Source organism: Electrophorus electricus, chromosome 11 (genome assembly GCF_013358815.1).
Source record: "Electrophorus electricus isolate fEleEle1 chromosome 11, fEleEle1.pri, whole genome shotgun sequence".
In the NCBI taxonomy this organism is placed as follows: Eukaryota; Metazoa; Chordata; class Actinopteri; order Gymnotiformes; family Gymnotidae; genus Electrophorus; species Electrophorus electricus.
The window spans coordinates 16,639,509-16,667,472 of NC_049545.1; the positions used below are offsets into that span (position 1 = coordinate 16,639,509).

Here is a 27,964-nt window from a genome sequence, read left to right on the forward strand (position 1 = left end):
TATAAGCAAAATAGGTAATTCTGCAATGTTGAATGCCTCCTGGAATGGATTTGCCTCAAACCTTGCTTTTTCCCCCCCAAAATGGTACTGTGAATATATATTTACATTCTGGTCAATATCAGACAAACTATATCATTTCAGTGTTATGACTCAGAAAAGTGATACTGGCACCCCTTTAATCAAAGTGTTGCAGCCACATACAGTCAAAAAGTAAAAATGTTTTTGATAATTATTTAGTTTCAAATTCTAAAGATTATTTCAAGACCTGATTTGATTTGATTTCTTATATTATGAATAATGATGATTTGACAAAATGAAACATTTTTGAAAAGCAATTGCAAAGTTGTTTGGACTCCTGCAAAAATTCATTTGAGTCCAAGTTTGTGTTGCCAAGTGAAATTATGTAAGATAGCTAGCTAGATAGATAGATATACTTGATATTCTAGTATAGCACCTCCAGAGCCCTATTCCCTTGAAACTTGACTATGTTTTAGAGAATGTATACATGACAATAACATTAAAATTTCATGTGGATTGACCAATGCTAAGCCTGTGAAATGTGTACTGAATGCTGATTGGCCAATGGCAATATTTTTAATATAATATCCCTGTTGTAGGTCCTGTTCCATATATGCATATAGATGTGTACCAAGTTTCACATTAATTGGACAATTGGGGTATGTGCCTGTTATAGCGCCCCTTAGTAAAGCGGGTGCACCAAGATGTTTGTGTTGCCCCATACCTGCTTGGGATACATTGGGGTGTCATTGCACTGAAGAATTCATAAGTTGGATCTGTTTATATTCAGATTTGGAGTGGAATCTCTGACTCTTGATTTGATTGGCGTGTGGAAACTACACTGTAGAAATCTCCAAATTATTAAACTTCAAACTCTTGTGAATTTGTGTAGGTTTGGAGAGAATCCTAGGACAAGTTTGTGGTAAAAAAAAAATGCATGCGACTTTGCAAAATGTTTAAATTATCACAAAATCTATGTGGGCGGAGCTTATGGGTTCTTTATGTTTTTTTGTAGACTTGAAGACTAGTAATGACTGGAAAAAATAATTTTGTCTGTTTGACATATGGTGTAGGACTTATGGACTCGAATGCATTTGTGTGAGCTGTAGCACCACCTGTCCAATCTGGCTGGCATCTTGCGCCTGAGTAGCAGGAGGGTCTACCTATTGACTACCTATCTATCTATTGACCAAGTTTCAAATTGCACAATTTGTTTTAAGTGAGAAAAAGAATAAGAAAAATCCTAACAAAAGCAAACGAGTTCCAAGTACAATAAGTACTAAAGTGCTTGGACCCTTAAAATACCACCAATTACAATAGGGTTCGAAGCACTACGTGCCCCATACTATGTGCCTGGAACCTAAAAAACGTTTCACTGCTATGATTTCTCCTAACCACTAGGTGTCAATCTGTTCTGGTTTCGGCTTTCAACGTTCCAGTGCTTCGAAGCTTTTACATAATCGCGAAGTGGCCGGAAAAACTTCATGAGCCTTCTTTTTTAAGATCAAATGTTCTAGCGACGAGCGCGTTATCCATTCTGCAGAAACCTCGCTTATTTCAGACAAGCCTGTTGCCTTCCTAGTTCCTACATTAAGAAGATATCACACATATTTCACGCGTTGGTCGTCTAGATAGCAGTGGTGTAACGCAGTCTGGTAATCGAAACTTAAAGAGCCCATTTTTCATGTGAATCGAAAGAAACACACGTAAATGAATGTAAAATGCGTTTTGTTTTGTTTTCTCAGAGTACACAGAGTACCTGGCGATGAATGAGCCTATGTCAGACAGGTTTATGTTCCGGAAAACGTTCCTTTAATTTGCAGTCATTTGTCATCTACGGAAAGTTTTTGTTCAGCTTCTCTGGCTAATGGAAGCAGGACCAGGACGTTACGTTGCTTTGCTTAATGAACTCGCACAGAAAAAATGTTGGACTGTGGAATATCAGGAGGTGAACACAGAAGGGCCAGATCACTCTAAAACGTAAGTTATAGTGACGTTAACTCAGGAGTCTGTTCTACATGTTAGTATCATTACAGTATAAAAATGAACTTTGCTTTGACTCATTCACATGTTAAAACTAAACTCTCGACTATCCATACAGCACAGTCACTAATGAGCTAGGGTAATTTTGATTTGCTATAGGCTACATGATTTATTTGCGATCTTACAAATTATGTAGGCCTACTAGTCAAAAATACGATCAACGTCCACTTTATTAGACAGCTACACTACAACAATGTTATGTACACCTGTCTTATGAATTCTTATGAATTACTGTTCCTTTAGCTTTACATGGTCCTGTATTAGAAACTGAACAGTGATTAATAGAATAATAAGAATAGCTGAAGGATGGCTAACACAAATGGAAGCAGGTAGATAAATACACATCATTAATAAAGTGTTGGATAAATGCACATCATTAATAAAGATGGTGAGTAAATGTCTGTGTTCACTGAGTTTGACATTTGTTTCATGATTCTTTTTCCTCTAGATATACTACAAGGGCAGTTGTAAAGACCAATTCTGGAACCAGGATTTTTCCTGATGCTTCTGGGCGGAACAAGAGAGAAGCTAAGCAAAATGCTGCAAAGAATGCCTTTTGCTGTTTGGAAAAGGAGGAACCTGTTAATTCAGTAAGATAATTCATGTCATTAGCACGTAGTAGGCCTACATACTCTAAATTCTAACTTTGTAACCTTTCAACCTTTTCAAAATTTGCAAAAGGAGAAAACATAGTTTATTTTAATTAGTAGTCCAATAAGTATTTTGCAGAATAAGTCAAGATAATATGCAATATTAAAAATAAGATATTAAGTAAAAAGTATGAGTTAATAATTTAGAAATTATATGTAGCACTGATATTTTTGTTAAAATAGCAAGTTATTAATGTGAAGTAAGATATCTCAAATTGACATAGCACAGAAGATTGTGGTTCAGGGCTTTCTTAGACAACACTTTTACAATTTTTACCCAAGAAATGTATTTCTGAAAATCTTTATTTGTCTAAATTGTATTTTCCACCACATTCAATTTAAGCTGTCCTGGGTCTTTTACTGCAATATAACCATAATATGCTCAATGGATTCAGAAAATTCTTAATTATCAAAAACATTTTCATCTTTCAGCATATGGAACATAAACCAAACTAATTCCACAAGGTGTGGCCTTATTTGTTATAAATATGTAGAAACCCTTTAAAAGAAAAACAAAAAAACTGTATTATAATTTATCTCTTTGTTTTTATGCCTAGAACTTCACTTCCCTGCACTTCTTTTGGTTCTTCTGTTATCCAGTCAAGCATTCACAAACTAAGGCCTTTAAATGGTTGGGGATAAAGAAAAACTTGTTGTTAACAGTAGGGTTTTTTAAATTTCTGTTCATCCATATTATTCTTTTCCATCCCTTTATGGTGTAAATGCATTGAAGACGGGGTCACATTCAATTCATCTATTTTCATTGTAATTTTTTGTTTCATCAAGAAAGTAATTTTAAGTCATTTTTTTCCCCTTCTTTTTTCCTTCAATAAGCTTGGGTCTCAAAATAAATGGTGTCCTTATTACACAAATTAGAGGCACCGTGCTAGTTATCACATTGTGCAGTTTATTTAAAAGAGAATACGTACATTTGCTGGGTTGCAATGAGATGTACTCCCTCAAAATTTTATTTCATGACTTCTGGGAGGTGTTACAAATATATAAAAATAAATGTAGACACACCAAAAAAAGTTGCTATTTAAAATGACATTCTGACCCTCTGCCAATGTACCTAAGGTTTTTTAGACAGTTTTGCCAAAGCTGGTGTTAAATTTTCATTTATTATCAAAAATCAATAACTTGGACATTTGTAATCATGTAGAAATATTTTGTTCTTAAAAAGGAGTAATAAGTGTACAAAATGTAAATTAATCTTGCATATTTTTATATATGTATATTTGCAGGCAAGAGCATATTGCTCATCTGACAGCTTTCCAAAATTGACTCAACCCAACTACACTTGTTGGCTTAATGAATATGCTCAAAAGAACAAAATATTTTTCAAGACTAAGGAAAAAACCGTCATGAATCCAGACTTGAATGCTCAGCAAGTATCACGATCTTTACAAATTTACTTTGTTGGGTTACCACATTCTAGTAGAGTTCTCTTTTTGTGGTGAATATTGTGGATTTTTTTTTCCCCTCAGATTTTCATATGCTTGTCAGTATGTATGTGGTGATAGAGAATTCCCAGAAGCTGTTGGCAAAGGAAAGAAAGAGACGAAGGAGGCAGCAGCTAAATTAGTTCATGAAGAACTTTTTAAGGAACAGAAAACGGTGGTAAAGTGGAAATGTTTTTTAAAGCTTATTTATATTTAGAGCCATTGAAGGTTTTTTGGCTGTTTTTGACATTCAAATTAATATTAAAGGTCAGTGATGAAAATGGTAATGGAGTACAAAATCCAAATATCTCATGCCTTGGGTAAGTATTGTGTTTATTACCTGTCTTGATCTGTAACACCTTAAACAACTCTACACAAAATATCCTAAACATTTAGGCTATATTACACTAGTTAAAAATGTGGGTCATTTTCTTTAATTTTGTTTCCCTTCTGTGTTTTCTGTGTTCTTTAAGCTCTACTCTGAGACATCTAAACCTGAGCTCATATGAGAGCACTAAAGCAGACCAGAATTTCAAAGGGATTATCAATCAGTTTTGCCAAAAGGCTAATTTAGTCCATGATTTTAAATTGGTGGGAAAAAGAGGGCCTGCACACGATCCTGAGTAAGTCCTGAAATGCTGTGTACACTAATGAATGTTTATCTCTGACTACATTTAGTATGAATAATAATATTTTTTTCTACCAGATTTGTGTTCACAGTTGTTATAAACAAAAAAGTATACCCTGAAGGACGGGGAAAGACTGCAAAAGAGGCACAACAGAATGCAGCTCAGCAGGCTTGCTGTCAAATTATCAAGGAGTCTCGCTCGAACAGTCAGGTATAAATACTAATTTATTGTGTTTATTAAAAAGGTTAATTCAGTTTCACTTTGAAATAGGTTATATTGTTACAGAGCATATAATCTTTTTCCAAATTTTGTTCACAGAATTCAAATCAATCAACTAGTCTTGAAGATAATTCATCATCTCAAACCTCAAATACGTATGTTATCCAAAAGAATGCTCAGCATTGTCCAAGGAATTAATATGTAATTCAAAATTAGAAAGCATTAGTTCTACTTGTAACTGTTTTGTTTTGTTCTTTACCTAGTGAGCTTGATGATGATGATTTCAGTTCATCAAAGAGTATTTCTAAAAACCAGAACACAAGTGAGTCTATTGTCTTCAGACACTCTTCTGTTGAAAAGCAAAACGTCATGAGCCCTGTAAGTAGTATGTTTGGTACACTTTAATTTAAAAACATGGGAAAGGGAGTTTTTCTTATTATTATTCTCATTCTCCACATAAACCTTACTGTACAGACTAAATCGTAGTCATAGAGAAATTAAACTTGGTAAATAAGTCCAACCTTGTAGAAGCTACATAAGCAATCAACCAGTTGGCCTGAAGGGAGTGCCAAAGTGCAACATTAAACATTTAGTGCCATAAATTCTAAATCGTGAGTTATAGGCTCAAAATGATTTTTCAAAATAAATCCTTGGCTTCTCTTGAATTCCAAAATGCTCTGCCTATTAATCTCTGCCATGTGCTTATTTGTTTTTTTCTAATTTGAATAATACACCAGACCTAATTTTGTGAACTACTCCTAGGTGTTTCTTCAGCTCTGCACAAAATAGATCTGTGTCAAAATATACCTAAATTTAAACTTGAATTATTATCAAAAACATTTTTACAGTTGCATACAATCCGGCTGTCATATGTCAATGAATGGTTTGGGTGGAGCTTCATTTACTTAAACATATGAATCTCCACAGTGCTTTCATCAATCTTCAAGAAGTTTGATAGGCTCATAGGTTTTCTGTGTATTTAAAAATTATTGGCACCTTTAAAATTGTAAGAAATAATTGGATTTCAATCATGTGATGCTCATTTGTATTAAAAGTCACCTGTGGCAAATAATAAGTACTGGCAATATAGCAGGCACACTTGCTGCCAGTTTAAATGGAGAAACATTTATTCAATCTGTTTCTGTGTGTACAATGTTGAGCATGGAGAAAAGAAAGAAGAGCAAAGAATTTTCTGATAATGTCAGGACCAAAATTTTGAAAAAGCATGGACAATCTCAGTTCTATCCCCAGTGATTGTAATGTTCCTGTGTCCACTGTCTACAATGTAAGTAAGAAGTTTACAGCCTATGACACTGTAGCCAGCCTGGATTCCCTGGATGTGAATGCAAGATTACAGTGAAGGAATGTTTAAATGGTGGATAAAGAACATCAAATAATTTCTAAGCAAATTAAAGCTGACCTTGAATGTGTACAGGGTACAGATGATAATGGCTACAGATATGTTGCCATCTGAATGAAATGAGATGCTGTGTTAGGTGACCGAGGAGGACCCTACTGTTGACACAGAGACATAAAAAAGCCAGAATTCCAGAATATAGCAGAGGACATTCTGGGAGAATGTCCTGTGGACAGATGATTCCAAAATAAAGCTTTTTGTAAAGTACACCATTGTACCATTTCCAGAAAATGAAATAAGGTCTTCAAAGAAAAAAGAACACTACGGTCCATACGGTCATTAATTGTGGAGTTTCACATGCTTTGGTGTTGATTTGCTGCTCCTGGCACTTCCTGCCTTGATTCTGCATAGCATCATGAAATCTGAAGTTAACCTAAGATTTTTGGGGTGCAGTGTAGGACCTTGTGTGAGACCTTATTCTGGCAGGACAATGACTCAAAGCATACTTTAAAAAGCAACTAGAAATGATTTAAGCCAAAGTGCTGAAGAGTTCTGAAGTAGGCAGCAATGAGTCCAGATCTAAATCCCACAAAACACAAGATCTTAAAACATCAAGTGGGAAATTCACCCATCAAATGTGTGAGACCTGGATCAGGTGCAAGAAGAGTGGTCCAAGATACCAGTAGATAGGTGTAAGAAAGTCATTCATGGTTACAGGAATAGCTTGATTTCAGTTATTGTTTCCAAAGGGTGTGCTACCTAATATTAAGTTGAGGGTCCCAATAATTTTGTCCAGATCATGTCTAGAGTTTTGTGTGGAACTATATTAGATTTGATTTCTTAGCTTTTTTGTGCTGTTCTGATGGAAAATAGGAAATTTTTTTTATTACATTACAATTACAAAAGTACTCAATGTCTTCTTTTCCACTGTAGAGCCAAACAGTTACTAAGGCCATGTTAAGCTTAAGTTGTTTCGGAATCCCAGGGGGGAACCAGTGTTGTGCTGGAAATCTGCAACATGGAGCAATAGTGAGGCAGATGCAAATGCTGAGAGTAGCGAGAATTATTAAGGGCAAATCCATGATCAGAGTCATAAAAACAGCCCAAGGTCAGAGAACAAGTATGTGAAGAACTGGGATATATATAACAAACAAACATAATATGCATATGTGACCTATATTACAAGTAAAACACAGTAATGGAAGGCTACAAGGAAATAGACGAAACAACATGCAAACACAGAACACTGACAGAACAAACAAAACCAAGGCAAGAGCACAACAGGCAAGAACATCAGATACAGGCAGGGCTTGTACACAGAACAAGACAGAACAAATGACCAACAGGGAAACACTAGAAACATGGGGTATAATTACAGAGGTTAACAGGATCAGGGTTGTCAAGGAGACCAGGACGCTAGGAGGGGACCAACCTTGACAGTACCCCCTAGGAACTGGATGAGACACAGGAACAGACAGACCAGGAGCAGAACACTGGGCGAGATGTGGAACCAGCACAGGAACAGGAACCAGCAGAACCAGTGGCAAAAACAGGAGCAGGAGGAACATGGGCAGACAAAGGAGCAGGCCTAGAAACAAACAGCAGACACAGAAACAGATCCAGAAACAGACACAGAGGACGAAAGGGAACAAAGAACAGACACGGGCACAGAAAACAAAACAGGAACAGAACAAGACCCGGGGTGACAACAGGAGCATGAACTGGCGACACCAAAGACCAGCACATAAGTGGACACGAGTGGAATGTGGAATAGAAGAAACATGAACACGCCGAGGACGAAAAATAGACTGACAGGGAGAACTAGGAGGCACACCAAAAATGAAGCTGAATGAGGGACGATGGAGGGAAAAACAGGACTAGACAACAAACGCAACATAGACTAAGCAACAGAACACGAAAAAAAAACAGACACAGGCAGAGGAACAAAGATACAAACAGGCACTAGGACAGAAACAGAAGCAGAGACAAACAAATACAGGCACAGAAAGAGACAAAGGCAGAACAATGGGTGCATAAACAAAACCAGGGGAAATTGTGTTGTGTTGACAGGTTCTCAACATAATTTTGTTAGTTGTTTTCGCTGAACCACTTTGCTTGCTTCATGCATCTAACAAGATGGAGTTGTTTTGATTGTTAATGTTTTTATATTTGCAAATCACGTGCAAAGGATATTATTCAAATGTACATCACAGACAATGAGAGAGAATACAACACAGAAGTTTAGGGTCACAGTTTCTCCATCTGGCATCATGGTTGATGTGGCTTTTATCACCTTATGCTTTTTTGGTTTTGTTTTTGCTTTGAGCTCCTTTTGTCTGGGTCTGTGTTCTCTGCCCCCTTGTTGTACTCACCTGTGATTCATTCTGTTCACCTCGTCATTTATCAGCTCTCTTGTTTTCCTGACTTTTGACTATATGCTTCCTTGTTTCCCATAGTTGCTATCCAGCATTGCGTTTTTCCAGCTGTACTATTTGTAGTTTTGTTCACACCATCTTTTGGCTGTTAAAAATATATTTCGCATGTTAGGGTTTGGTTTGTGTAGGTTAATTTTTGTGTCTTTTTTTCTGGAATATTGTTTTCTTTTTTGATCTTTTCCATTTCTTTGTTTTTCCAATTTTAACATGGACTATAGTTAAGTCAACTTTGTATAAATAAAGTAGCTTTACAAACATATGGGACCAGATCCCTCAAGAGCAAGCTGATGGCAACAATGGCAAGAAAAGAGGCTAATGTGTTTTATTAGTTTAGTAAGCATTATGTTGGCTATAAAAGAGGACCAAACTTTCTAAGTACTTTGGCAGAGCAATGCATTTAATTATTTATTTTTACTGGAAATACTGATGCTATGATGATTATATTTTAATATATTGACATATGTTTAGGTATCAGAACTACGCCCTTTGGATACAAGGCCAAAACGAAAGTAAGCACTTACAACTAAAAAGGCATTTTTTTGTGATCCACAGTCCCAATAAATAAGTCTTATTCTTTTTTATTTTAGACTAGCACCAAATTTCCAAATTTCACCAGGCAGGAGTAAAGAGGTATTATTGATTATAAAAAATAATAATAACCTGTTTATAAAATGAATTACTTGTGTTATCAATAAACAAAGCATGTTTAGTCAGTTTTGAATTCATTACATTTTATTACTTTTTTTATTCATCCCCTGACCCCAATCCTATAAGGAGGCACCCAGTATGAATGCTCAGAACCTGGCGAAGCCCTCAACAAAGGCAAATTCAGCCTTCAACCAATCTGATAAATCAAGGTGAAGTATATCTAGATTATTTTTATTTCAAGGTCACAAATTAGTTAGATATTTTGTGTCTATATACATTTCATTGTATTATTTTGTGTGTAATATTACTTTACATTAATATTTGAGACTCAAGGTTAAAAAAATCAAAATGTAATTCAGTAAAATTATTGGGAATTCAGGTTTACATTAGTGTGTGTGATGTTCACAATTAATGTTCAGAATTAATTCGATTAATTAGAATTATTGTTTTAACACAATTTTATTTTATATTTATATTTTATATAAGTTGCAGCATAACAAATTTATTCCAGCACTTTTGATGCAAACACCTGGTAGAATGGGAGCAATGTGACAAACTATGGGATGAAAACAGTAATGGCAGCTGCCCTCAGACATCAAAAGCTTCCACAAAAAAACACCTAACATTAGCTATATCGTATTCTAGCACTGACGTATGACACAAACTCTTTGGTGGCAAGATGCAGTATTTTATATCATGAAAGACATGGAAAGTAGTTTCAGTTTACTCTGTTGAGAGACACTTAAACCCAGATTTGAGCTGTCCAGCCACAAACACTATGTGGATATCGCATTATCCCATCTGTATACTTCTACATGTGAAAGACTTTCTACATTTGGCTTCCAGTAGCTACACACATCAGAATTAAAACCTTGACTACTCTCTTGCCTACAAAGCCAAAAATGGAACAGCCCCCCCAATATATCATGTCAGTGGTCAAAGCCTGATTCATACTTTGAGTACTTTGAACCTCAAGTACGGCTTGGCTTGAAATACCATGCTTCAAGTCTCATGGAAGACAAGCATCGAGACCATTTGCTGTCCTGGCTCCTAGATGGTGGAATGAACTTCCGCTTGCTGTCCAGACAGCAGAGTCCCTTGCAGTCTTCAAACGCAGACTGAAGACCCATCTATTCGTGGAATATTTAAATGACCAGTGACACTGCTCCTATGTTGACTTAACTGAAACTGTTACTTTATTGTAGGGTATTGTTTATTACACCGATGTTGACTAACAAACTAGTACTTAGTGTATATTGCACTTATCTTTGTCTAAGCTAGAGCTTATGTATTTTGTACTTCTAGGCATCAGCATTGATCCCTGTATTTCTACAGTATTCTAGTTCATTGGTATTTTGAACTCTAACCTACTCTACTGCCTAGGATGAATTCTGGGAATAAATGTAAATGTAAATGAAAGAGTAGTGGAGAAGTTGGAGAAAATGTTTTATAGTACAAATGGAGTGTGTGAATAAAGCTAAAAGTCCTTTACAAGAGTTGCATCGTTCTGGACAACTTGCATTAAAAAAAGAAGGTGGAGGGTATCACAAAGCAAGTCATTTGCAGAGTTGATGTCTCTTCTGTCTGACTTAAAGACAAGTGAGCATAGCACTGCTGTTATGATGCAACCAGCAAGCAATCAACCATCGGAATATCAAGAAGAAGATCTATTTCTGTTTTTCTTTGTGGTTATTCTGTATTCAAAATTAAAATGTATATTGATCACATGAAATGGCACAAATTCCACGAACAGTGTATTGATACAAATGTCAACAACAGGATGGTTTGTTTTATAAACTTTGTTTTAAAATTTAAAATATCAGTCTTTTAAAAAATATTTTCCACTGTATTATACCAAATTATGTTAACAAGTACATTCACTGGTAAATTATATTTGCATCAATTCTAAGAGTCATTGTAATTATAATGGTTATAACCATGGTTTTAGACTACTGTAGGGCCTTTTCAAAAAATACTTCCATATTATAGGTTATTTTCAGTATTTCTGTTGTTGATTTTGTAACGGTGATGATTAAGATTATTAAGGCATATCCAGAGTCAGTGTCGTTATAACGGTCCAGGGTTGTAGAGCCTACATGGAAATTACAGATTTTGGACAATGAACAACCAAGACACAGGCAACAAGACAGGGTTTAAATACATGAACTAATGAGACAAACAAGACACAGGTGCAAATAATGAAAACAGTGAAAACCAAAACAAGGACTGGAATGGGAATGAAGAAAGTGAAACAACAATATGAGACAGGGACATTAGGAGGGTGGCCAATCGTGACAGATTTGTTTATCTTACTTATATGGCCAATTATGCAATAGAGGTTGTATTTTTTTTTTCTTTTAAGAAGGATGGATGGATGGATGGATAAATCTTCACTTGCCACAATTTGCTTATGTTTTCTGTAGGTTTTTAGAAGAATTTGATTCAATAACACGAATTGGCAAAGGAGGCTTTGGTTGTGTTTTTAAGGCTGAACGAAAACTTGAAAAGAAATATTATGCTGTTAAGATGGTGAAGTATACAGAGTAAGTACATAATGTAACTAATTTTCACTGTCATTATAATTTTATATTTTTCTGTTCTTTTATTTTAATGTGTTTATGTGCTAAAAAATCCACAGGAAAGCCCGCAGAGAGGTGGATGCTTTGGCAAGTCTTGATCACACCAACATAGTGCGATACTACACCGCATGGATTGAGGACACTGCATACAGTGATGAAGCCTCAGACAGCTCCAGCACTTCAAAGTAATTCATTACACAAGTTGAAAATTAGTTTTCCTACATCAGCTCACTTTACAGAAGCCCTCATCCACATAACTTTTTAAGGCACTATCATTCCTTAACATAGCTAAGTGTTATTATTTCTCAATATCTAACAATTTAATCTAATTTTTTCAAAGCAGTAATTTTTCATATCCTGCAATTTCCATGTAATATCTGATTATGTCAACATTACCCGATTATTTCACATTAATATCACAAAAACTCATATATTTCAATCTGGCCAGGCTACAGAACCTACAGTTTTCACAAAGTTTACTGCTGCTGTTTTTTTAAGATCCTTTTGTCAGACACTCATTTAGTATGCTGTAGCTCAGGGCATGGTAGCTCATTGGTAAGGTACTTGCCTTGTAATCAAAAGGTTGCTGGTTCAAGCCCCACTGGTACCAAGTTGGCACTGTTAGGCCCCTGAGCAAGGCTCTTAACCCTCAATTGCTCAAGTTGTACTCAGTTGTAATTGTAAGTTGCTTTGGATAAAAGTGTTTTCTAAATTATATGAATGTATAGTGAAGTACAATTATAAGCATTTCACAAGTTGTTGTTTTTTTTTTTTTTTTACTTTTTATTGACAAATACATCCACTTTAAGCTTAATAGACTTAATATTTACCTTCTTTTTCAAGACTTCTGCAATTTGCCTTGGTATGCTGGATATCAGCTTCTGGGCAAAATCTTGACTTAGGCAACCCATTCTTGCCTGATCAGTGCTTGGAGTTGATCACAGTTCCTGTGTTTTTGTTTGTTCACCCTATTTTTGAGGATTGACCACAGGTTCTCAATGGGATTGAGATCTGGGGAGTTTCCTGGCCATGGACCCAAAATTTCAATGTTTTGTTCACCGAGCCACTTGGTTATTACTTTTGCCTTGTGACATGGTGCTCTGTCATGCTGGAAAAAGCATTGTTCATAGTTAATTCATTGTAAATAGTATGTCACCTAAAATATTTGGTATGATTGTAGATTATGAAATTGCACATCTAAACAAGTTGTAATATAATTTCCAATATAAGGTTTGAAAAAGATGAAAGGGTTCTACAACTTTATTATATTTATTATATTATTATTATTATATCCCCAAATGCAACATGAAAAATGACCACTAAATGGTCTGAATAGTGTTCTACAGATAAAGTGTGTCCTAACCCTATAAATAAACAATAATATACCCTGATCAGCCATAACATTGAACCACTGACAGGTGAAGTGTATAACATTGACTATCTCCTTACAATGGCACCTGTCAAGGTGTGGCATATGTTAAGCAGCAAGTGAACAATCAGCTCTTGGAGTTGATGTGTTGGAAGCAGGTCAAATGGGCAAGTGTAAGGATCTAAGCAACTTTGACAAGAGCCAAATTGTGATAGCTAGACAACTGGGTCAGAGTATCTCTATAGCGGCATGTATCGTGTTCTGGTATTCAATGATTAGTTTTTTTAAAACTTGTCAGATTGGTATAAACAATTGATGCAAGTTGAGAATCATCAAAGTGTATTTGAACAACATTTGCATATAGTAACTGTTCTAATGATAAAACGGAGCTATAGAAGCTATTGTGCTATAACCTGACCCTCAGTAATGGAACTTTTTAAAAATGTAGCCATACATTTAAATGACAGTATTGTTTGCTTCAGCATATAGTCATACATTTATTTAAATGTTTTTTTTTGATGGTGTGATGAGTGCTGGGCAGGGTGCAAGTGCAAGTTAGTTTTATTTAGTTACGAAAGTAAACTTGCCTCTTGCATCTATTGCTTTATTTGATTGGGCTTTATATGCCTGGGCAGTGGTAGCTCAGTGGTTAAGCTACTTAAAGTAGCAATTGGAAGGTTGCCAGTTCAAGACCTGAGCAAGGTCCTTAACCCTCAGTTGCTTGAGTATTCAGACATGGGTTGCTTTGAATAAAAGTGTCAACTAAATGCCATAAATTAAAGAATTTAAATAAACCATAACAACAGGCATGTGTTTACTTTGACACCAGTGTGTGTTGTTATATCACAGCTGTTACCTTGGGAACTTTATTGTAAAAACCAGCAACATGCATTTTTATGAAGAAAAATAGCTTAGTGACAGATACTACTGTCTGATGAAGAGAGCAGCATAAGAGGACATATTCTAGTGGTCTGTGATGTTCTGTAGATTAGCCTGTCTCTTTATACAGTTCTAAGTGTTGGGGGTTATCAATAGGTGAGAAATGCTGATTCATTAAAAACTGTTTGAGCAGTGAGATCAGGAGCAAACTGTAGAGAGCCGATGGTAATAGAGGTACCAGCAGGATTAATACAGTAAAGGGGTTAGATAAAGAGGAATTAGGTTAGATAGGATTTGACAGAAGAAGAAAGGCCTATAATCACACAGTGGAGTACAGATGGCTCTGACTGCTATGTGCTCATTCAATCTGGAAAACACTTTAGTGTTTTGTATGTTTAACATTTTTTTCAATAAATGATGAGCATAACAGTTGTAGCATACATTGTAGAAGCCAGTTTGCAAGTAGCTTGTTCAGACAGCAGTCCTCCTTTTGCCACTGCTGTGGTACTTATTGGTAATAATTTTTCTGCAAGTGGTTGTTTTTGTCTATGAATATAGAAATGGCCTTTTTTGTAGACCCAGTGACATCTATCCACAATTAAGTGCTCTACGATTTTTATTGTATGCACTGGAATGATCCTTATCCAAAGAGTCGATAAATTTGCAATGGTTATTGGTATTGAGTTGTCTTAGTATGTGCCTCATCCAGAGAATCAAAGTGTCAACCTATTAACATTTCAAAGGGAGAGAGCAGGCAAATTAGGATGGACCTCAAACACAAGATTTCTGCATGTGGGCAACATTTACAGCTTCTTTCTTAAATGTTCCATTCACAAAGAACCACCCTAATGTGACCACCATAACTGCATTAATCTAGATATACACATTAGATAAACAATTAATGTTGTGTTTGGTTTAAGATTGTTGCTCCTTAGAGGTGTTACATTAGTTTAAGATTGTTCCTGGCTTGAGTGGTGATGCATGGGAAATAGCATATTCACTACTAGTAGGGATCAAGTTGGTACTGCTCTTAGGGATGTATATTGCTGTATTTTATAACTATCTCCAAAATGTGTGACTTTTCCAATGTTGATTGGTATGAAATTGGCAGGATGGGCCCATCTTGGTATTTTCCCTGTCAATAAGATCACCTGCTACTGTGCCATAGCCAGTTGGGAGCACTTCTACCTTTTTTTCATTACCAGGGCATTTTCCTTCCTGCTTCAGTTCAAATAATGAATATATGAAATCTGCTGGTAAAATGCACAGGTTACATGGGTCTAGCTTTCTATCTCATTCTTACACTACAGGTCCGTCCAAGGTTACATCAGACTAACTGCAGCACACATAATCAAAACAACATATAATGCAAACAATCAAAAATGTTAGTGTTCAGCTTCAGGTGCCTACATGTCTTGTTCCATCCGATGTTGCAACCACCTGGATTTGTCATCATCTATAGGACAAAACAGTTGACTCATTAAATCCATTAACAAACTTGGCAGAATTACTGTTTCTCCTGGACCTCTCAAATTTTGTCTCCCCCAAACTTACTGCCATAGTATATACACAACCAGTTTTTAGGTCTGGAAGCTATATGTTCGAGTTGTTATAGGTCAAATATTTTGTTCCTGGGGTCTGTCTCAGCAACCTGACTGGTAGCTTTCTTTGCCCATTAATCTGCCCATTTATTATTTGGGGGGATCTGTATTCATGGTGCATTCCTTTCTTTTAATCATTGCTAATCTAGCATGACAATGGCATGACACAGCAATCCACTCACTTGCCCAGTCCTCCATGTACTTGAGACACTGAACACCTAGGCCATTCCACACTTTTAAAACATAATACACCCCAAGTAATCTGTGCTCTCCTCATCCATGGCTGCTGACTTGTACTTTTAGCTACTTCATATAATTCCTTCACATCTACCCTTCATTTACAGCCTTTAAAACCAAATTCAACAAGCAAGGACATGGCAGGCTTGGCTACAAAGCCCCTAGTACCATCTCTACAGGCCTTATATACACCCACCAACCATGTTCTCTCACCTCAGCCACAAAATATACATATTTACATTTACAACATTTAGCTGCTTTTATCCAAAGCGACTTACAATTCTGACTGAGCACAACTTGAGCAATTGAGGGTTAAGGGCCTTGCTCAGGGGCCAACAGTGGCAACCTGGCTGTGGTGTGTCTTGAACTGGCAACCTTCTGATTACTAGTCAAGTACCTTTTTGAAAATATTTCAGCTTCTTTTTGAATGATTCAACTACTGCATCCTCAAATTATTATTATTATTATTATTATTATTATTATTATTATTATTATTTCATTTACATAGCACCTTTCTCAAACTCAAGGTCGCTTTACAAATATGGCTTTTTTTCCAAATGGAATTGTTAACTCTCTTACATTTACATTTACGGCATTTAGCAGATGCCCTTATCCAGAGCGACTTACAAAAGTTGCTCTTAAATAAGCTATCTGCTTACTTTTATGGTACAACACCATAAGCGGCTAACATCATATCCGGTTAAAGCAATGCACTGTGGGACTTGTAGGTAACCTCTATGTGCTTATTGTCAAAGAAACATGCTAATGAGCTAAGCACTTGATTGCGTCTTCATGTACATCATCCCTGTGACAAACTAACCTTCCATTCCAAGGAAATATACTTCAACACCGGCTCATAATTTACAACTGCTTAAACATTTTTTCATCATCCCAATAATTAACTCGTTTATGCCAAGATCAGAATACATGATTTTTTCTTTTTTTTCCACAATGGTAACTCTGACAGATTAGGTAATCATAAATGGCATAAATTCTTGCACATTCACGTCCTTGCTCATGTTTGTAAGTCAACTGGGAGGAAAGTAAAGAAATTGGCTACAGAAGAACTGTGTGAGGTGCAGGCGATTTTGTATTCAGAAAGAAAATTAAAAGAGAATTATTGTGGACACATTCCTGAACACGAAATGGCTGTCTATTCTTCAAAGGTAACTTGTGTTAACATGTGAGGAAGTCAAAGTCAAATGTATTTATATAGCACTTTTTACAACAGTTGTTGTCACAAAGCAGCTTTACAAATGTCAGAGTCCAAGCCTCCAGTGAACAAGCCAAGGGCAACAGTGGCAAGGTAAAACTCCCTAGAACATGAGGAAGAAACCTTGAGAAGAACCAAGACTCAAAGGGAGGCCCATCCTCCTCTGACAAACAACGGACACTACAATAACAACAATGTGAACAATAAGGAGCAGAATAAGTTGTAAGAGAGAGGGGAAAAAAGAAGAAACAAGTAATCAATGTCTAGTCCGGTTTTCTAGATGTCCTAGTCTGGTTTTGACAGTGTGCACATGTCCGAAACCCATCGTGCATGAGAACGTTTTTCAGTGGCAACAGAGAAGTTGTTGGTTGGGGTGGAGGTGTGGTGGGATACAGCAGGGGGCACCTGGGGGTGGTGGGAGGAGCCATGACAGCTGAGATAGGTTGAAGCTCAGTAATAGTATGACATCAGGCATAGGTGTACCTCAGCAGAAAGAGAGAATAGATTATTAGGCATGTCCAGGTTTGAGGGTATGTAGATTAGGGAACTGTAATGTGCAAACATGGACATCTAGCTATGACTGCACAGCTAAAAGGATAGAGCCAGAAGGAGACACAGGCATGAGGGCACACTGGAACATCAGCACTCTTCCGCTCTCAGTCAACAAACTTGAGTGACAAAAGAGAGGTGACGTGACAACATCCCAGTTTACCATAACTCTCAGTGCCCATTGAGGGCACCCTGGAATATCATATTGTTTATGAATAGAAGGCTACTGCCATACTCTCTTAAATTCTGTGGTTGCATTGGGCCATAACTATTTTCTTTGAGTGATTTTCCTTCACACCTATTGATCACTTGGTGTTAAGATGCCTCTGGCATGACTGACAGCTTTTTCAACAAATTGTGCTTCCTCAGCTGAAAATGTAGCCAGCTCACTTGCCTTGAGTGGTCATCTACTGATTGAGTGAGGGCAATGCACAAAACAATAGACCAACTTTAGATAAGCTATTTTAGTGGATAATTTGATTACCAATACATTTGCCCATCAAGGAAAGGAAGAGGTTTACTTTTGCTGAAGTTTGTGTGGAGTTGTTTGGGTGCAATGATGAGCTAGAAACTGAGAGTAATCGTACAATAACTGCTAGCATGGACTATGAGACAGGACACATTTGCATGTTCGATCGATGTGTAACCTGGACATTTCGTAAGTGTAAATGACTTGTGCATAAGAGAATGCATACCATATATTTATATTATTGTAGTATTTACAGTATTTTCCCCAACATAATCTTTTAGCCTGTTAGCAATGAAGCTAATATGCCTTAGCTAGTTGCTAAACATTACCCACCTTGTGGTGTATAATATAGCATGTTGGGATGTCTTAATAATTTTGCACACTCTTGAAATATAGTGCACACTCTTGATTTGTATTGTATTTGGAGAGGTTTTGTGACATTGTGGTTTTTACTCCATGTGACCAAGAGGACACGTAGTGGAAAATGCTGTGTAGTTCCTGAATACAATCATCTATATTCTCAAAATTTTATTTTGTCTGACAAGACCCTGGTGAACCTAAGCTGAATGCTTCAATTTGAATCCTGAATGACCATTGAGCTATATGTACAAAATCAGATAACTAGTATTAAAGTGTAGAAATATAAATCATATAAAAATGGTTTACTTTAATGGTTAAAGTGACTTTATCATCTTTATCTGAGGTTAACCAAGGTTAACTAGGCCGTTTTTAGACATTGCACTATAATGATTTTTTAAATATAGTAATCCTGCATGGAAGCACCTGCACTGCAATTTGTGTGTATTGTCTAAGACCATTTTTGTCAGTATATTCATTAAGATTTTGTAGCCAAGTGTCAACCATTCCATATTCCGAGTGTACCTAATTTAATCACATATTTTTCTTACAATTAATACCTATTAAATAACAAACAGGCCTTTTTGTTAGACATGCATGGCATGGGAACTATAGAAACTACAAAGAAATAGAGATCATGACGATCAGTGTTACAACCTGGTGTGGTTTAAAATGCTTGGCAGTTTTTGTACTGAATCAAAATAATGAAATACCAAGACCAAATTATGAGTTAATTATATAAAAAAAGGTATAAAGTCACAGCAGTATGATATGTTGACATAAGATATGATGAAAATAAGGATTACTAATTTGGGAAAAAAAACAAAAAAACAGACATTAGTTAAGTACTTTTATTTATTTATTTATTTATTTATTTATTTTTACCCGTGAAAGCCAGAGAGGACACAAAGAGGCATGAACATGCCTAAGAGAACCTGAGAATGATCTATTCCCCTCCCTGAGTAATGGTTAAAAACATCAACACTCAGGAACAAAGAGTAAATTAAGGAGTGGTGCAGTTAAGGAGTTAAGTTGGATTAAGAAGTTAAGAAGTAGTTATGGTCAACCCAGAAAAGAAGTTAGAACCTCTTGTGAGAAGAATTAAGTACTCAGAATAGAGTTTGGTCTCCTTTGTATCATGTTTCCCAAAGGCCTTGCCTTGTGTCATTAAAAATAATAGAAAGAGGGGGAATAAAACAAATAGGTGATGGTATTTGGTTATAAGACATATGTCTTTTAACTATAACAGATGGGATCAGTTACCTTAATCCACCTGAACCATTTGGTCCACATAGAGCAGATGTTCTTATAACTACTATAAAGCAGACAATTATATGTAATAAAGCAGTTACATTTTCCCATAAGTATACAACTTAAAAACAGAGTTGATTACTGAGGGAGATAGAAGAGCATAGAAGAGAGATATAGAGAAAGGTAGAAAGCATGATTACTACACATGTATGTTACTGTACTCTTTTTAATAATGCAAATAATCTTCTCTTTGCTATACTTGAGATGACTGGTAATCACTAAGTAATGCATGTACAAAGGTTAATATGCAAACACTAGAATAATAGGGTTAAGGCATGGATATAATGGTTTCATGACTGGCTGAAATAACCAGACAATAGAAAGGTTCAGTGATGAGAGCTTAGTTAGTCTTCATCCCAAATTGAGCGTGTTGAGCTTATGTATATAACGATATATTGTTTTCCATACATGGTTAACATCCATATAGTCACTGAGGGTTGCTGTGGATCCATTGTCCACATAGTCCATCTGAAGTATCACCTTGTTAAAAACAAGGGAAAGCTCTAATTAAACAATCAAAAATCATCTTCCATACATGATCAAGGTTTTGTTGCGATCCTCGTGAGAAGACCCTTCACAAGTAGAACATTACATTCCTGCATTCTTTCAGTAACACGTTATTTTATAACTTATCCTTTATCTAAGTATTCTGGCTCTGTGAAGTTATCCAGATGAGGTATTTTATGACATTGTTGCCCCCAATTCAGGACAGGGGGTCGTGTGTCCTGGTAAGGGAAAGGAGTACCCTTTTAGTGGAGCCAAAAGTGTTCTGGTATTTGTCAAACAATGTCTCTCAGAGTGGGTGTGATGAGGTGTCTCAGGGCTGAGGGTTCGATCGCTTCAGGGGGCAGCTAATGGTATTTCAGAGCCTCTTGATAAGGAGACTTTCTTTGAGGGGTGTTGGGGTACCTTAGGTTTAATTGAAGGAGCGTGCTGCAGCATCCACTACACTGGCATGAATTACAAATTTGAAATAAAAAGGCTGGAAAAAAAGTGTCAAAAAAAATACTATGTTGAAATAATGAGTTAGTAATTTGAAATAATATCAATAAGATAAATCATAATAAATTGAAATAATTACATAGGACTTTTGCATAGAGTTTCTGTATTACCTAATATAGGATTTGAATAAATAAATACATAAAAATCTATTTTTATTGACTTTTTTTTTTTTTTTTTTTTAAGTTCAGGCAGTGGTTCAGTACCGAAGTTCCTCTATATTCAGATTGAGTTCTGTGAGGGGAAAACTCTGTCTGTGTGGATTGAGGAAAGGAATTCTCAACGAAAACAAAACACAAAACGGAGGCAGGAAGCAACACAGATCATGAAACAGGTCCTGGAGGCAGTGAAATATGTCCATTCCAAGAAACTTATTCACAGAGACCTCAAGGTAGGCAACTCACTAACTTCTCTATTGATTTTCGGTGTCTTTTTGATAAATTGGATTGGCAAAATTATGCTTTTATTTATTTGTTTTATTATTTTTCTACAAAAGTTTCTAAGAAGTATTTCATCTTCCCTCTTTTTAAAATAGAACCACCAAACCTTTCAGAAACCTTTTGTTTAATACCTGAAAGAGGTGCTTTTTAGATCAGCATTACATATGCTCCCTTTCCCAGTACACTTGTACAGGACATTTTTTCAAACTGGTCTTATGTTAGTCACAATAGAAGTTACTCATAGACTAACCACTAACAACGAAGCTATCACAAAACAGAATAATGAATATTACATTTCATATTAGAGATGGTGAAGTACACAAGCTAGCGCTTACCAATTTACTGTCAATAGGTATCAATGGGGAGATGTGTCTATTATAAAAAATTTTCCTCAACATCATTTGTCTCAGGGCAAGGTAGAATCTGAAATTGTTCTTGAGACCATCTGAGTGTGATGCCTCCTTCTGAGGTAACTAAAAACTGAAACGGATTTATTGAATATAAAGAATCTATTCAAATAGAACAAAACAGTCCTTTTTCAGCATGCTCAAATAAAATCTGCACTCAGATTGGCTAAAAAGAAAAAACGAGACATTCCCTTCTTGTCCAGTATCCCTCCAATAAATGAACATACTTTGAATATTTTTATATGATGAAAGCTGAAGGCAGCAAACACAACCATTGCCCTAACAGCTCATTAACCACGAGCATGCTCGCAATGCCCTCCACGGCACCATCCCACTTCTGACACCGTTTGTGATGAAGGCTGAAAGCAAGTAACCATATCCAGATTTTGAATCCAGGCCCAACAGGTGGTAAACATGCGCCCAGACCACCAGGCCAAATAACCAGCTCTCTGGCATAGCAACCAGAGCACCCATTTCACCTGTCTGAAGTGACGAGCCCCATCACATTACTTTCTCTCCTTCAGGGGGTGATCATCACCTAACTGCAAATTTGCATTTACACCTGCTTGCTGAGTCACATTACCATGTGCACACTCAATAATGAGTCACATTACCATGCTATACCCAATAATAACCTGCAATTATCCTTAAAGGTACCATTTTGAATTACTCAACAACTAATAATCTGTCCACACAGTTCAGTTCCAAATGGTGCACTTCCTGTCCTACAGTCCACAAATGTGCATTCATGGGAGGAGTGTGGGGCTGTTGGAGAACCCATTTCTCATTCTCTATGAACCCTTTCTGTGGCCTTCAGTGAGGAGTTACAATATCCTATTTTGAATAAGACTATAATTTGATATTAATTAACAATAATTTTAGGCTAGTAGCTCCAGTGGTCTTGACTTCAGCGCTATTGAGCTAAGTATAACAATTCAACAGCTTATTAAACTGGACTTCATGCCGATGGCCCTCATCTAACTTTCAATCATTCCTCCTTTCTCTTATAGAAACCTGTTTATTTTGATGCTATCTGAAAAGAATTTCAAGAAAAAGTCATCAAAGCTAGAATGAAGATTCCACCACTATCACAAAAAATACAAAACTTTAATTCATACCCTGTTTAGCCTTATGTCCATTCTTTCCTTCCTCCACCATTCAATATAAATCCTTTGATTTTTATACTCCTTGAATTGAATTTGTATTTATTGATATACTGATAGTCAGTTACCATATTCATAGTTTGTATTTTGCATGAATGGGTTTTGGCAACCCAGCATAAAGTTGATAACAAACTTTACTTTCTAGTTTCATTCACTACTTTTTATTTAATGTTATTAGTGTACTAATATCAGGATGTTCATATCACAAAGTTCAGTGTCTTGCATTAAGTGCTACTACTTATGAAGTCAAAGGGGTGTATTCAAAAGACATTCAGAGGCATTACAAAGGTTGGGTGAAAATGCAATTTAAATAGGCTGATGAGAATAATAATAATAAGAAGAATGAGAATAATAAGATTTATAATAAGTATGAAAAATAACAACAAAGTGCTTTGCTTTGCAATCTATTTAATAAATGCAGAAAAAACAGGTGGTACTAAGCAAGTTATATGAGCAAGTTAATGAATGACCAACATTTTACCAGTCAGACAACAGTAAAGAACAATGGGAAAAGACACCACTTGAAAATAATATGTGCTTGTATCAATACACAGAAGTCAGTTAGGACATTGTGTTTCAGTACCATGAAGTTAGGTACAACAGGAAAAAAAGCAACAAAACCCTCCCAGTGCATAAGACTACATTTCTTTTTTAACAGACAGTAGTATAGTTTGTTCCATCTAGTGTCTTAGAGTACCCCCCTGAGGTACAGCCTGTATTTACTGTAAGCAAAAAAAGCACTCATCTGTGCATCTCATCTATCCACCCCTTCCTTTCATTCATCCCTTTAGCCTCCAAAAGGAACCCACTGATTGTCATGACATTGTCGTGACACCTGTATTTTATAGCACTACACTTGACATAGTAACAGTCTTTTCACACATATGAAAATAGAGACTAAACCATTTCTTAAATTCACACTGTTATTGTTTCTGCTTTACAAGCAACTCATAAGGTATTTTCATTTTCACCAGCCTGCAAACATTATGTTTGGACATGAGGGAGGAGTGAAAGTGGTGGACTTTGGACTTGTTGCTGCAGAAGATGCAGACAACGATGGAGGTCTACTGGAACGGACTAACAGGACAGGAACCCGTTCTTACATGAGCCCAGAACAAGTATGTAATTTGCATAATAATTCCCCAGTGTGTACATTATGTACAGTATGTATATTCAGATTTCTTTTGTAAAAAAAACAAAACAAAAAAAAAACAACAAAGATTGTGAATTGTGCTCCCTTTTATTTGACTAGATGAACCAATCCTCCTATGACAGAAAGGTGGATATTTTTGCTTTAGGCCTTATTTACTTTGAGCTGCTTTGGCACCTTGGAACAGTGAATGAAAAGCAAAAGGTTAGTGAAATTAAATAACTCTGTTATTGTGTAATATTTCTTAAAATACATAAAAACATTACATTTCATTTAAGCATTTATTTAAACCTGCACTGTTCAAGTCTGGGAAATTGCTGACCTCTCTGATGGAAATGTCATTGCATGAAACATGTGGGTTGTGCTGCGTTCCATTTCTGAGTTGATTTATCTGATGATTACGAGTGCATTCACTTCAAGGAGTATTCCAAAAGAACTGATCAGAACTCAGTGATGGAAAGTACTCTCAGTTCATAAGTGAATGTTTGTGTTTTTCATCATATCCTAATCACTATGATGTTGGATTTGCATTTGAGACCTTTTTGAGATGTGTGAGAACAACTCATATTAACCAAATTCTAGGTTAAGCTTTAGATATAATTAACAATGTGTATTTAGGTTGCTATCATAAGTATAGTGTACAGTTTAGCTAGGAAAAGGTACTGTTCTATAGAAAGCTATGCCAAAATAATATGTATTTGCTGTGCTTTTAAACTAGCCTTTTTGGTTTAATATCCATTGCTTCACATTATCTGCTATTAGCTGTCTGCATTTCTGTACAAAGTTAGGTAATAGAATTTTACATGATCCAGTGGCCCAATGTAACCCCAAGAAACATCAGTCAGGTGTAAAGGTTGTCAGTCAGCCATCCATTCAGTCTGTCTCTACCAGCCCCACACTCTCATCAGTGTAAACCCAACACTTCACCTTACCTGAGTCCTAACACCTGGCTCTTTTGTTGCTCTCCCTTACAATGTCTCCATATTCAGCAGTATCTCTCTCTTTCCAATCATTAACTTTCATTGCTTCATAATTCAATATTATGAGCCACCCCCCCCCACTAATGTTACCTATTGAGCATGACCTCTTTTTTGTGCATGAACATGTGCTGTTAATATGTAAATATCTAAATAGATCTAATATGTAATATACATATCTAATATATAAGTCCAACCTGACAGCTCTGACTTTTGAATGAATACTTCATACCTTACAGGGTAACTTGCAGAAGCATAAGGACACTGTATTTTAGCAGATGTTTTTTACTCTTGACTTTTTTTCAATTTTAACAAACAAATCTTACATAGTGCCACAATAAGGTGTCCTAAATATCAGTTGCATTTATGATATCATTAAAAACACTTACCATTAAAAATCTAACATCATTTTTAGATCTGGGCAAATATAAGAAACAAGGACCTTCCAAAAACATTCCACGAGATGTTTGGTTTGGAGGTTAGTGTGTCTTTTTCTTGTCAGAAGGAATTATTATTATTTCTGCATTATGTTGATGCTCAAAATATTACACTCTATGCATAATTTACACAGTGTGTACAAAATATTTCTATGGTGTCTGATTAGTTGTGAGTTGTAATATTATTTTGGGCCCATATTCATGATCATAAATATGGAGCTAGAAAGAGAACAGGAAGAATTATGAAGGAGAGTAACAACAGGCCACAACCACCTCAGCCAAGTATACACATACACACACACCTAGTTGGTTCACCACCAGATCAGGCAAACTAATAAGCTAATGTATATGAAAAGTTCAGGGACTGAAAGAATAAATAGACAGGATGTGGAGGTTAATAACAATATTATCCCAGAAGTGATCGGAGCACATGGGGTTGTGACCTCCAAGCTGAAGGAATGGCTTCAATAGATGCCAGGGAGGACATCATCAGTCTCAGTCCAGATGAGTTTAATCCTAGGAACAGTGAAAATATTGCTCCACACCCTCACGCTTTATAGGGCTGGGTACGTCTGGCACAAGGCATATAGTGTAGTATACTCTTGTATAAGATGTAGAGGTAGTAAAAATTTCTCTGATATGCACAAGGTTTCCAGAGAGATGGGACATTTTAGACAGAGTTCCCTCAAACAACAAAGACCGTGTTGGGTGTGAAGAACAAAAAAGTGGCCAAAGTACCATCAAAAATAGACCACTGAGGTATAAAAATTATCTGAATTTATGAATCCAATCCTTTTGGAAAGACAGATCAGAATTTGGCACAAGAAATGTATCTGTGAAGTTATTCTGTTCGAATATGTGGTCTGTTTGGTGTCAAGGTAAACAGGTGGTGGCAGTGTGATAATGTGGGGAATGTATAATTTAGTATAATTTAGAATGTATAAACTAAAAAATTAAAGAACATCTGTACAGCTGGTGTATCTGAAAATTATTGTTGATCAAGTTAATCCTTTCATATGTGGAAGGACACTATCATACCATTGTACCATGTCACAAGGTACGTATAATGGCTGGAACATAGAATCATGACGGCCATCTTTACTGCTCCAGTGCCATGAGGTATCAACCCCATTAAGCCTCTTTGGAATGGGGTAGAAAGGCCTATTTTGATCCACACTGTGCAACATACAATTTGTAACTGTGCAGTACACTAATTTCCACATTGTACAACATTTGTACACAACATCTTGTGGAATCTATGTCCAGGTGGATTCATGCCATTCTGGAAGATAAAGGAGTTGTATCATTCTACCAGAATGGTATACCTAATAAACTGACAAATCAATACATATAATTGTCATATATTCTTCTTGAATTAGGCACACATAATTATTTACACAGTATATTTTAATATAAGTTGATATACTTACATTAAATATTCAGCTAATACATAATTTTGTGCTGTCAGGGTGTTACACATGCTATAGCCAGTAAAGCTATACAATAAATTGTATTACAACTCACAACATACATTGTGGCCTCCTTTAGAGTTTTATATAAACTGTTTTGTATGTTCTGAGCATTATTGTAATTTATATTTAAATGATCTTGGTTGTACAAAACAGCTTGTCTTTTTTTGCTGCTAAATTGTGCATTGTGCAGAATAACTTAAAGGTTGCACATGTAATTTTATGTAATCTGTTTGCCAATGTTGATGTAAAACAGCACAAGCTAATTCAAAAAATGCTGTCCTGCAATCCTGAGGAACGACCAGATGCCATCGAATTGTTTTCACAGCTGGAAAAAAACACAATAGTGGACCATAACGTACAACAAGAAAATAGGACATACTGATGAACAATACTGTAGAATATTTGAAGAATTCTAGACTTGTGCTAAATATACACATATAGTAATATTATTTTATATGATAATATTAATATCATACAAAGTGATTAAGAAAAAAAATAGGTCATATGGTAAATGCTGATCATTTGTATTTTCCAAATCATGGAACACAATTCACTTCATATCAGAGAAGCAGTTTTGTAAACATACAAATCAAATGATTTAAACAATTTTACTTTTTTGATTAATCTGATTTTGTTATTTCCTCTATACTGTAAAAATGTGTCTAATAGTTACTTAAAAACTTCTGGAAATTCGGACTCGTATAATTGAATAGGTTTTAATTACAAAAATCTTAATTAAAATGTTTTGAATGTGAATTAAATTTAAGCAAAAATGTTAATTAAAAAAAGTTAAAAAGTGTTAATGTTGAATTTAGTAATAAATGTTGAATTACTACAAGTATATTAATATATAGAGCTAATATATATTAATAATATTATTACTATTAATATATATTAATAATATTCAGTAAGTA

General features: G+C 35.8%; 1 protein-coding gene across 3 annotated transcripts; it reads left to right on the forward strand.

Moving 5' to 3' along the window:
• Positions 1-1,469: 1,469 nt before the first annotated feature.
• On the forward strand, positions 1,470-27,964 carry eif2ak2 (eukaryotic translation initiation factor 2-alpha kinase 2). Of its 3 annotated transcripts, XM_035531538.1 has the most exons (20): positions 1,470-1,673; positions 1,764-1,998; positions 2,510-2,651; positions 3,956-4,098; positions 4,199-4,331; positions 4,421-4,473; positions 4,627-4,776; positions 4,860-4,992; positions 5,101-5,156; positions 5,265-5,379; positions 9,262-9,302; positions 9,381-9,423; positions 9,568-9,650; positions 11,865-11,984; positions 12,080-12,205; positions 21,191-21,395; positions 23,989-24,132; positions 24,267-24,368; positions 25,557-25,619; positions 27,304-27,964. In XM_035531538.1, exons 2-20 carry the CDS (start codon positions 1,886-1,888, stop codon positions 27,430-27,432), a joined length of 2,094 nt encoding a protein of 697 aa, XP_035387431.1. In that variant the 5' UTR covers positions 1,470-1,673; positions 1,764-1,885; the 3' UTR covers positions 27,433-27,964. The 3 variants fall into 3 exon arrangements, with proteins under 3 accessions (XP_035387431.1, XP_035387430.1, XP_035387432.1); XM_035531537.1 differs by having other exon boundaries at positions 1,470-1,998; XM_035531539.1 differs by lacking the exons at positions 1,470-1,673; positions 1,764-1,998; positions 2,510-2,651 and having other exon boundaries at positions 4,013-4,102.

Bases quoted from the DNA above. Each gene is read 5' to 3' on its own strand.
- eif2ak2 (XM_035531537.1), top strand. From the start codon at position 1,886: ATGGAAGCAGGACCAGGACGTTACGTTGCTTTGCTTAATGAACTCGCA. The intron at 11,985-12,079 runs GTAAGTACATAA...AAAAATCCACAG, and splicing joins AAGATGGTGAAGTATACAGA to GAAAGCCCGCAGAGAGGTGG. The intron at 24,369-25,556 runs GTTAGTGAAATT...CATCATTTTTAG, and splicing joins CAGTGAATGAAAAGCAAAAG to ATCTGGGCAAATATAAGAAA.